This window comes from Palaemon carinicauda, chromosome 14, assembly GCF_036898095.1.
Source record: "Palaemon carinicauda isolate YSFRI2023 chromosome 14, ASM3689809v2, whole genome shotgun sequence".
Taxonomy (NCBI): domain Eukaryota; kingdom Metazoa; phylum Arthropoda; class Malacostraca; order Decapoda; family Palaemonidae; genus Palaemon; species Palaemon carinicauda.
The window spans coordinates 133,709,831-133,722,330 of record NC_090738.1 but is presented as its reverse complement, the minus strand read 5'-3'; the positions used below and the strand labels follow the sequence as shown (position 1 = coordinate 133,722,330).

The 12,500-nt window shown below is 33.1% G+C and overlaps 1 protein-coding gene across 1 annotated transcript in view; it reads right to left on the bottom strand.

Annotated features, from left to right (window-relative positions):
* LOC137653035 (uncharacterized) overlaps positions 1-12,500 on the bottom strand; it is a 48,160-nt gene that overhangs the window by 31,263 nt on the left and 4,397 nt on the right. Inside the window, 7 exon segments of the mRNA XM_068386427.1 lie at positions 1,587-1,761; positions 2,939-3,117; positions 4,474-4,710; positions 6,165-6,349; positions 7,482-7,723; positions 9,549-9,714; positions 12,036-12,152. Coding sequence (XP_068242528.1) covers positions 1,587-1,761; positions 2,939-3,117; positions 4,474-4,710; positions 6,165-6,349; positions 7,482-7,723; positions 9,549-9,714; positions 12,036-12,152 — 1,301 coding nt within the window.

Here is a 12,500-nt window from a genome sequence, read left to right as displayed (position 1 = left end):
AAAAAAAAAAAAAAAAAAAAAAAAAAAAAAAAAAAAAAAAATTGAGACGCATTTGCACCGACTCACGGCGGTGCCCTTTTAGCTCGGAAACGTTTCCTGATCGCTGATTGGTTAGAATTGTCTTGTTCAACCAATCAGCGATCAGGAAACTTTTCCGAGCTAAAAAGGGCAACACTGCGAGTCGATGCAAAACTGCCTCACTGAAAAGAATTGACTATAGTGGATGTGACCCGTCAAAAAAAGATGGCTAAAAATTTAGGTACACTTTCAAAGATTTGCCGTAGAATAAAGGTAAAAATCCTGAATAAATGTTGCCAGGAATTTACCGTTTTAAAACGGATATATTGACGTAAAGGAGTGGTATTACGGTCACCAACCGTTAAAGATAATCACAAAGTAAGGTACAAACTACGGTCGCCTATATTTTACTGAAATACGGCTGAGAACAGTATATTTTTCGGTGACATTCCGATTAAAATTACAATTTTTTTTTAACAATCTAGATATGTATACTCACTCACACACCAAGATTCAACCCTTCCCACCCCTCCCCCTTTCCTAACTACAACCCTCTGGTTCGTTAATTTGTGGAATCGCACCTAACTACAATCACTTACACCAGGGTATGATTACTTCCTCTCCCCCTACGTTAGATTCCTCAGTGGTTGATTATTATTATTAAGGTGTATTATTCCAGATTCAAGAATAATAAAAAAAAAAATCCCTTTAATGTCATGATAATTTTCCATTGTTTTCCCTGATTTAAAGAATTTCATCCCCACAAAAATAAAAGAATAAATAAAAAATAACACATCTTACACTTAAAAAACACCATGATTTTTTTTCTGAAATTCTTCGTAAAAATATACTACTCTCATCCGTATTTCAGTGAAATACAGTCGACCGTAATTTTCCCCCTACTTATTTATTATCTTCCACGGGTTCTTGACCGTAATATCATTCCTTTACGTCAATATATCCGTTTTTAGAACAGTAAATGTCTGGAAAAAATTATGTTAGGATTTTTACCGGTTTTTTTACGGCACATTTTTAAGTGCAGTTTTAATATTTTAAAAAGTTGATCTTCTTAAATTTTGTGTATTCGTTTATCTATAAAAAATTTCAAATATAAATATATGTAACCAGATGAAAATCCTCATTCTAAAACTTAACGAGTTTTTTTTCTTCCATGAAAGAGATGTCAGATAAATTATAATTCATAGAAAGGGGATTGAAAAACCATAATTTTAATCGAAAATTCTCCGTAAAAATATACTGTTCACAACCGTATTTCAGTAAATTACAGGCGACAGTAATTTTACCTGTGTTATTATATTTTGCTGGTTGGTGACCGTAATATCACTCTTTTACGTCACTATCCGTTTTTAAAACGGTAAAAGTCCTGGAATAAATGTTGCCAGACATCTACCGTTCTTTTTTTTATTTTTTTTTTTTAATGCAAATTTTCAACAGTGTAACAAATACGGAGCAAAATCCATAAACCAGTAAAAAAGAAAAAAAAATCATAACTATAAATATAATAATTTTTACGGCTAAATTTGAACCGTGTACTTTAGGATACTTACGAACATACTCTCTAAATTGACGTTTTTCAAAGCGTCAGGAGTTTGCGCTTTCCTCTCTCTCCGTATTTCTCTCAGGCGATTCTCGTAGACATCTTCCATCCAGTAATCAACCAGACCGGTATCAATAAACCTCAAGAAGGCTGTCATGAATATATCGTAGTACGGGGATCCTTTCCTGAAATTTTAAGCGTATTGTTAATAAAGATAATAAACAATTTTGATCGGAACATCTGAAAGAAAAAAAAATAATTGGAACTTCTCAAAAAAAAAAAAAAAAAAGAATAAGCGGAACTTCTCAAAAAAAAATAGAAAAAAGAAAAAAAAAATAAACGGAACTTCCCCCCCCCAAAAAAAAAATTAAATTAGTCGGAACTTCTCAAAAAAAAAAAAAAGAGTAAGCGGAACTTCTCCAAAAAAGAAAAAAAAAATTGAAAAAAGAAAAAAAAATTAATCGGAACTTTCCCCCCCCAAAAAAAAATTAAATTAGTCGGAACTTCTCAAAAAAAAAAAAGAGTAAGCGGAACTTCTCAAAAAAAAATTGAAAAAAGAAAAAAAAATTAATCGAAACTTCCCCCCCCCAAAAAAAATAAATTAGTCGGAACTTCTTAAAAAAAAGAAAAAAAAATAATCGGAACTTCTTCGTAAAAATATACTGTTCTCAGCCGCATTTCATTAAAATACCAGACGAAATTTTTATAGTTTATATAGGAAATATTTATCTTAATGTTGTTAATGTTTTTAAAATATTCTACTTTTCCCGTTTTCCTTTCCTTACTGGGCTGTTTTCCTTGCTGGAGCCCCTGGGCCTATAACATCCTGCTTTTCCGACTGTTTCCAATTAGGGTTTGTAGCTTAGCAAGTAATAATAATAATAATAATAATAATAATAATAGCCACATGACTAATTCATACAGTCATGCCTTCTCTTTCATGAAGCTCAATACTATTCAGTATTCTAGTTAGTTTAATTCGCATGGAAACAGATCGATCCCAGTCCGGAACTCTGATTTTTAAGCTATTTACTGGGGAGGCCACTGGTGTGGTTGGGCACCAAAGTGCTGGGATTGCCCGGCTGACGTTCTGATGAGTATATATTCTGATAAAAATGGAACTGAAGCCAGGCAGTTTTACACTTGATTTATTTTTGAGAAGACACCTACCCAAGGGCACCACAGTGTGGTGTAGGACTTGCCATGCTGACGTTCTGATGAGTATCCATATAAATTTTTTTTTTTTTTTTTTTTTTTTTTTTAATAAGAAGAGTGTTGGACACGCCCGGCTGACGTCCTGATAAGCATCTACATAGGTTTTTTTTTTTTTTTTTTTTTTAAGAAGACAGAGAAATACCGTACCTAAAAGACCACCCGTAATCTGGAGCGATCTTGTAATCTTGTTTACTGAGGTAGACGATCGGTCGTCCGTACTTGTCGGTGTACTTCAAGGCAGTTGAGGATGTGATTGGAGTCCTGATGGTGATTAGGGAGTATCGTCCTTGGATTACTTTGGCCAGGCCTCCCTGCATGCTTGTAAGCTGGTGGGGATGTAGTAAAGGAAATTATTTATTTATTTATTATTTATTATTTATTTTATTTATTTATTTATTTATTTATTTATTTATTTGTTTTTTATTTGTTATTTGTTATTTGTTATTTGTTATTTGTTATTTGTTATTTGTTATTTGTTATTTGTTATTTGTTATTTGTTATCTATTATCTATTATCTATTATCTATTATCTATTATCTATTATCTATTATCTATTATCTATTTATCTATTTATCTATTTATCTATTTATCTATTTATCTATTTATCTATTTATCTATTTATCTATTTATCTATTTATCTATTTATCTATTCATTTATTCATTTATTCATTTATTCATTTATTCATTTATTCATTTATTCATTTATTCATTTATTCATTTATTATTATTATTATTATTATTATTATTATTATTATTATTATTATTATTATTATTATTATTATTATTATTATTATTATTATTATTATTGTTATTGTTATTGTTATTGTTATTGTTATTGTTATTGTTATTGTTATTGTTATTGTTATTATAGGTATTGGTATTAGTTGCTAAGCCACAACACTATTTGGAAAAGCAAAATGCTACAAGCCCATGGGCACCAACAGGGAAAATAGCCTAGTGAGGAAAGAAAAAAAGGAAAAATAAAATATTTTAAGAACAGTAACAACATTAAAATAAATATCTCCTATATAAACTAAATAAACTTTAACAAAATAAGAGAAATAAGATAGAATAGTGTGCCCGAGCGTACCCTCAAGCAAGAGGACTCTAACCCAAGACAGTGGAGGACCATGGTATAGAGGCTATGGCACTACCCGAGACTAGAGAACAATGGTTTGATTTTGGAGTGTCCTACTCCTAGAAGAGCTCCTTACCATAGTGATAGTGATAGTAATAGTAATAGTAATAGTAATAATAATAGTAATAATAATAGAAATAGTCAACAACAACAACAACAACCACAACCACAACCACAACCACAACCACAACCACAACCACAACCACAACCATAACCATAACCATAACCATAACCATAACCATAACCATAACCATAACCATAACCATGAAAATGATAATGATAATGATAATCATAACAATGATAATGATAATGATAACAATGATAATCATAACAATAATAATGATAATCATAACAATAATAATGATAATCATAACAATAATAATAATCATAACAATAATAATAATCATAACAATAATAATAATGATAATCATCATAATAATGATAATCATCATAATAATCATAATAATCATAATGATAAAAATAATAATAATAATAATAATAATAACAATAACAATAACAAACAATAACAATAACAATAACAATACCTCTGCCTTCTGAAAGATTTTCTGCACAGAGGGCTCTGTGCTATTCATGAAGTAGAACCGTGGCAGTCCGGCGAGCAATTCCTGCAGGATGCCCCAACGCCAGTTCTTTTGGGCTAACAAATCCTCGTAGCTATCAATGGGCTTGGTCTTGGCTGGGACGGATAAGTTGGCCACCAGAGAAGATCTGAATCCAGTGGAGATCACCAGTGTGACGATCAGCCACACGCATACCAAGATCTGGAAGACAGATTGATAATAGTTACACATATATCTCTCTCTCTCTCTCTCTCTCTCTCTCTCTCTCTCTCTCTCTCTCTCTCTCTCTCTCTCAAAAGCTACTTATTGAGTTAAGAAATTATCCAACACTTCTTCTGATGAAATAAGACTTTACTATTTCTCTCTCTCTCTCTCTCTCTCTCTCTCTCTCTCTCTCTCTCTCTCTCTCTCTCTCTCCGTCTCTCTTTCTCTTTCTCTCTTTCTTTCTCTTTCTGTACCTCTTTCTCTGTATCTCTCTCTCTCTCTTTCTTTCTCTCTATGTCTCTCTCTCTCTCTCTCTCTCTCTCTCTCTCTCTCTCTCTCTCTCTCTCTCCGTCTCTCTTTCTCTTTCTCTCTTTTTCTCTTTCTGTATCTCTTTCTCTGTATCTCTCTCTTTCTCTTTCTTTCTCTCTGTCTCTCTGTATCTCTCTCTCTCTCTCTCTCTCTCTCTCTCTCTCTCTCTCTGTCTGACTGTGTCTCTCTTTCTCTGTCTCTCTGTCTCCGTCTCTCTTTCTCTTTCTCTCTTTCTTTCTCTTTCTGTATCTTTTTCTCTGTATCTCTCTCTTTTTCTCTCTTTCTCTCTTTCTCTCTCTCTTTCTTTCTCTCTGTCTCTCTGTATCTCTCTTTCTCTCTCTACGTCTCTCTCTCTCTCTACGTCTCTCTCTCTCTCTCTCTCTCTCTCTCTCTCTCTCTCTCTCTCTCTCTCGACAAGAGTGTCAATAAACTTTGGAAATCTAATATTTCGATGTTATTTATTTTGGTTTCGATAACTCGATATTATAATTAATAGATAATTTAGACGTCGGAAACTATTCTCTCTCACTCGGTTCTTTATTCTTTATCTATAACAAACGCTATCGGCATGAAAGACCTTCGAAGTCAGGATAGCAGAAAATTCAAAATCAATCGATCAATTGAAATGAAAATAACTAACCTGTCTAGGGCTTTTTGTGAGCGTGCTCTCTGGAGTGTCTTTGAGAATTATGATGGATCAAACCCAGACAATATTATTCCTGCCAGCTAAGGAAAAAAAATTAAAAAAATAAAACACCGACTTGTCCAAAACACCGACTTGTCCAAAACAGACTTGTCCAAAACACCGACTTGCCCAAAACACCGACTTGTCAAAATCACTGACTTGTCACTGACTTGTCCAAAACTCTGACTTGTCCAAACCACGACGTGCCCAAAACACTGACGTGCCCAAAACTCTGACTTGTCCATAAACACTGACATCCCCAAACACCGACATCCCCAAACACCGACTTGTCCAAAACACTGACTTGTCTAAAACACCGACATCCCCAAACACCGACTTGTCCAAACACCGACTTGTCCAAAGCACTGACTTGTCAAAAACGCTGACATGTTCAAAACACCGACTTGTCCATAAACACAGACTTGTCCAAAAACACCGACTTGTCCAAAACACTGACCTGTCCCGTGCTACTTCTGGGTGGGTTGACTGGAGGGTCTTCGAGAATCACAGCCCAGCCATAGAAGATGGAACTGTCCAATGTCCTACTTCTCTCCCCTGTGAACTTTGAGCTCATCTTTTCTAGCATCCAGAGAGATAAACCCCAGATGAAGATGCTGGTGATGAGGTACAGCCATACGTTAGCTGGAAAGAAAATAATGAATCATATAGGCCGTGACGTTTCCCATAGCTATTTTTAACTTGGTCCGTCTTTATTGGAAATATTTTTTTTTTCGTAATGTGGTTGTAGTTGCTGTTGTAATCATCACCAGTTTTATTTTATTATTATTATTGTTATTTTTATTGTTATTTTTGTTATCATTATTGTTATTATTATTAATAATTATCATTATAATTATTATTATTATTATTATTATTATTATTATTATTATTATTATTATTATTATTATTATTATTATTATTATTATTATTATTATTGTTATTGTTATTGTTATTATTTGCTTTAATTGTTCATTACTTCTCTTTTAATTTATTTATTTCCTATTTCCTTTCCTCACTGGGCTATTTTACCCTGTTGGATCCCTTGGGCTTATAGCCTCCCGCTTTTCCAAATAGGATTGTAGTTTAGCTAATAATAATGATAGCTGAAGGGGCACTCAGCAGAGGGCAGACCTCCGCCGTGGCAACTTATTTTCTTGATCTTGACCTTGACCTTTGACGTTGACCTTCCAAAATTTAGTAATTTCCAGCTCTTCGTATAAGATAATCCCTGCAAGTTTCATTACTATACGGTTAAAGTTGTGGCTAGGAAGCTGTTCACAAACAAACTCACATATACACAAACAGGGGGTAAAACATAACCTCCTTCCAATTTAGTTGGTGGAGATAATAACAATAAAAGCAACAACAACAACAATAACAACAGAAATACCAATAACATCAATAGCAATAATAACAGTAATAAAAATAATAACAATAACATCAATAACAACAACAATAGTAATAATAACAATAGTATTAATAATGATAATAATAATAATAACAATAATAATAAATAACAATAGCAACAACAGCAATACCAATAACAACCATAGCAATAATAACAATAATAACAATAACATCAATAACAACATCAATAACAACAACAATAACAATAATAATAACAATAATGATAATGATAATGATAATGATAATAAATATAAATAATAATAAATAGCAACAACAACAACAACAACAACAACAATAACACACAAGACCCAGAAAACATTTCTACCATTTTTTCATTTTTCCAATCGTAAATCGAAACAAAAATTACCTGTAAACGGACTGATTAATGCCAAGTATTGAGGCAAAAGCTGAGGCTTAAGGGAGACCACGACAAGAGTATCGCTTTTACACAATCTTGCCAAGTCCACGATGGGTAATTTCCTTTCGCCAGTGGAGATTGTGAGGGTCATGTCAGCTTTGCCTTGCTGGACGGCTCCAGTCATTCCCGTCCAACTACCATTTGGTAAAGGAAGGCCAAATGACATATCTGGGGCCGTGTAAACTTCATACCTGCATGTGTGTAATAAGATGATATTTCAAGTCTAATAAAAAAAGTTCATAATAAAATTTTTATGGAAAACTAATTTTCAGAGGCTGTGTGAACTTCATACCTGCGTATATGTAATAAGTTGTTGTTATTTAAAGTTTGATAAATATAAAAGGTTCCGAATCTAATTTTTTATGAAAAACTAAGTTTATGTGAGTTTAGAAAATGAAATTTTTCTGAATAACTAATTCTGTGTGAGTTTAGAAAATCGAATTTTTATGAAAAAAAAAATTGTGAGTTTAGAAAATCATATTTTTATGGAAATCTATGTATGTAATAAGATAAGTTGTTGTTATTTATTTAGAGTCAAATAAAAATAAAAGCTTCTGAATCGAATCTTTATGAAAAAAAAACTTGAATTTCATGTGAGTTCAGAAGATCGAATTTTCTCAGAAAAACTAATTTTGTGAGTTTAGACAATCGAATTTTTATGAAAAACTAATTTTATGAAGTTTAAAAAATCGATTTTTTAGAAAAAAACATTGTTTGCGAGTTTGGAAAATCGATTTTTTCATGAAAAACTAATTTTATGAGTATAGAAAATCGAAATTTTATGAAAAACTAATTCTATGTTTAGAATATAAAATTTTTATGAAAAACTAATTTTATGTGAGTATATAAATGAGATAAAATGGTCAAATTCATAAAAACAATGAGAGGAACTCTTGTTAACCCCATTCAGAGAACAATGGCAGTAGACTATACTACATTAATATGTTGAATCCGAAGACTTTAATATTACAATTTATATTGAATATTTTAGGTATGGTAGATGTCATATCAATAGATTAATCTTTGAAATTGATGGAATCTATATTTAGGTAAGATATAATGGCCGAGGTTTAATATTAGGATGTAGTTATAAGAAAACTAATTGATAAGATAATCCTATTTTTAAGAATTGTTTGGTAATCATTGGAATACTCAATACGCTTAAAAATCTTACATTAAAAAAAAAATAAAAAAATAAAAATAAAATCCTGGCATAAAAGTTGCCAGGCATTTACCATTTTAAAAACTGATATATTGACGTAAATGAGTGATATTACGGTCACCAACTCGTGAAAGATAATAACAAAATAGGGTAAAATGACGGTCGCCTGTATATTACTGAAATACGGCTGGGAACAGTACATTTTTAAGGAGAATTTACGATTGAAAATAGTGTTTTTAACAGAGTGGCAAAGATCCTTTCATATAAGTTAGTGTGGAATGTTTCGTAACAAAATTATTACAATTATTAGCATTTGTGAAAATAATTATCTTTAAAACTTAGAATTATTAAAATCAAAATAATTAGAACGATTATTAATATTATTGAAACTATTAAAATGAATAAAATTATAATTTTTATTAAATTTATAATTTATGAAAATTACTAAAATTATTAGTTTGTGTGAAAAGTTCGTACGAAAATTATTAAAATTATTAACATTTATCAAAATTATTATTAAAACTGTTAAAATTATTCGAATGAATGTTATCAAATTATGAGAATAATTAACATTCAAACTATTATCGTTATTAAGATTATAATTATCATTGAAATTATAGCTATTATGAATATTAGTAAAATTATAATCATTATTAAAATTGTAATTATTATCAAAATAATTAATCTAGACGTTATTTTTGACGGATTGGTTACAACTATTATGTTATATTAGACAGACACAGTTAGCAAACTTTGAAAACTTTGAAGTCTACTACCACTCCATTTTATATGAATACAGTTAATATCCCTATTCCTCAACGACCAATAACCCAATGAAGTTAAAGATTATTTACGTAAAGTTGAAAGCCGTAGATACAGCATCCAAAACCCTGTTGTCCAAAGAGTCACTCAGAGTTACGGGCTTAGAGATGTTCTCGAAGTTCACTTCATACTCGATATAAGGGAAGTAGGCGATACCTGTTGTCTTGAAGAGACGTCCTTGAAAATTCTTCACCTTATCTGGGGAGAAGAAGAAGCAATTTCAAAGATTTAAAGACCCCAAGGGAATGGCAGAAGTAAGGGAAAGTGACAATGACCTACCTAGCCCAAGTCCCCTCTCCACCCAACCTAGAACCAGGGAGGGCCAGGCAATGGTTGTTAGTGACTGATCAGGTAGACCCTGGGGAGAAGAAGAAGCAATTTTAAAGATTTAAAGACCCTTCGTGAATGGCAGAGGCAAGAGACAGTGTCAATGTCCTACCTAGCCCAAGACCCCTCTCCACCCAACCTAGGACCAGGGAGGGTCAGGCAATGGTGGTTGGTGACTGAGCAGATATACCCTGGGGAGAAGAAGTAGTTTTAAAGATTTAAAGGCCCCTCATGAATGGCAGAGGCAAGGGATAGTGGCATTGCCCTAGCTAGCCCAAGGCCCCTCTCCACCCAAGCTAGGACCAGGGAGGGCCAGGCAATGGTTTTTGGTGACTGATCAGGTACACCCTGGGGATAAGAAGCAAGTTTGAAGATTTAAAGGCCCATCGTGAATGGCAGAGGCAAGGGATAGTGACATTGCCCTACCTAGCCCAAGTCCCCTCTCCACCCCACCAAGGACCAGGGAGGGTCAGGCAATGGTTGTTGGTGAGTGAGCAGGTATACCCTGGGAAGAAGAAGAAGCAATTTTAAAGATTTAAAACCCGCTCGTGAATGGCAGAAGCAAAGGACAGTGACATTTGTAGTGCCATAGCCTCTGTACCATGGTCTTCCACTGTCTTGGGTTAGAGTTCTCTTGCTTGAGGGCACACTCCTCACATTAGTCTATCTTATATAGGAAATATTTATTTTAATGTTACTGTTCTTAAAATCTTTTATTTTTCCATATTTCCTTTCCTCACTGGGTTATTTTCCCTGTTGGAGCCCCTGGGCTTATAGCATCCTGCTTTTCCAACTAGGGTTGTAGCTTAGCTAGTAATAATAATAATAATAATAATAATAATAATAATTGCCCTATCTAGCAGGACAATAATTAGCGGCCAAACCCCCTCTCCATCCAAGTTAGGACCAGGGAGGGCCAGGCAATGACTATTGATAACTGAGCAGGTAGACCCATAGGCTCCCCAAAACCCTTATCCTTAGTGCACAAGGATGGTATAGTGACTGACACTACAAGAAACTATTAAGCTTGAGCGAGACTCGAACCCTAGTCCGGCGATCGCCAGACAAGGACGTTTCCATTAGGCCACCACAATCCTAAAGTTATAGTCTCATTCATCGTAACACTAATTTTTATTTAATTTTTTTTTTATTCTTTTAACAAGTGGATGTAGTACATTCTCCAGTTTATTTTTTTTACATTGAAATCTATATCAACAACTGTATGCTATAGGATTTTAAATTAGTTGGTAAATGCTTTGCATATGATCGTTATTTATAATTATTACGTTATTTATAATTATTACGCCTAGAGAGAGAGAGAGAGAGAGAGAGAGAGAGAGAGAGAGAGAGAGAGAGAGAGAGAGAGAGAGAGAGAGCTCAAAATTTTCATCACTGAAGAAATTTTTTAATTCTTTCATTCTACCTTGTTTTGAGTATTGTTCTCCTGTCTGGTGTTCAGCTGTTGATTCTCATCTTAATTTGTTGGACAAACTTACGGTCTATTAAATTTCTTATTCTTGAACTAGATATTAATCTTTGGCACCGTCGGTCAATTAGTTCATTATGCATGTTGCATAAGATTTTTCATAACTTTGACCATCCTTTACATTCAGATCTCCCTGGACAATTCTATCCTGTTCGTAATACTAGGCAGGCAGTTAATTTTAATAGCCAGGCCTTCTCCATCATGAGGCTCAATACTACACAGTATTCTAGAAGTTTTATTTCAGCTGTTACCAAGTTGTGGAATGACCTTCCTAATCGGGTAGTTGAATCAGTAGAACTTCAAAAGTTCAATGTTGGAGCAAATGTTTTTATGTTGACCAGGCTGACATGAGTCTTTTTATAGCTTATATATGACATATATGTTTTTGGCGTTGTTAATAGTTTATATAGGACATATCTGTTTTTGACGTTGTTACTGTTTTTAGAATGATTTATTGTTAATTTATTCTCATCATTTATTTATTTCCTTATTTCCTTTCCTCACTGGGCTATTTTTCCCTATTGGAGCCCCTGGGCTTATAGCATCTTGCTTTTCCAACTAGGTTTGTAGCTTGGCTAGTAATAATAATAATAATGATAATAATAAAGCCGATTGATGAAGGATATCGCAAGTTTAGAGAAAGATATCTTGATTATAATTATTAATTTCTATGAAAATTTCTCTTTTCTAATAAAAGAATACTCACAAGGGAAAGCCTTGAAGACAGGTGGGTATTCAGATCCCAGACGCCATGCAGCTAACACTCGAACTTTTCCAGACTCGTCACTACACAACAAACAGCGGCTATAGATCGTTATTGGAACTGGAAAGGGGATAAACGTTATAAAAGCAATCAGTGTTGCTTTAATAGAATTTAATGTAGTGTACTTTTTTTAAGAAAAGTTCTACAATAAAATACACACGCGTATACAAACCACAAACACACATATGCACAAATAACATCAATAATAATAACAACAGTAACAAATGCAAAGAACATCAACAAACACATACACATAACCACATGAACACATATAAAACAACAACAACAACAACAACAACAACACCAACAACAACAATAATAAGAACAACAATAAGGCAGCAGCTTCTAGTCCACATTTACAACAACAACAATAATAACAACAATAAGGCTGCTGTTTCTAGTCCACAT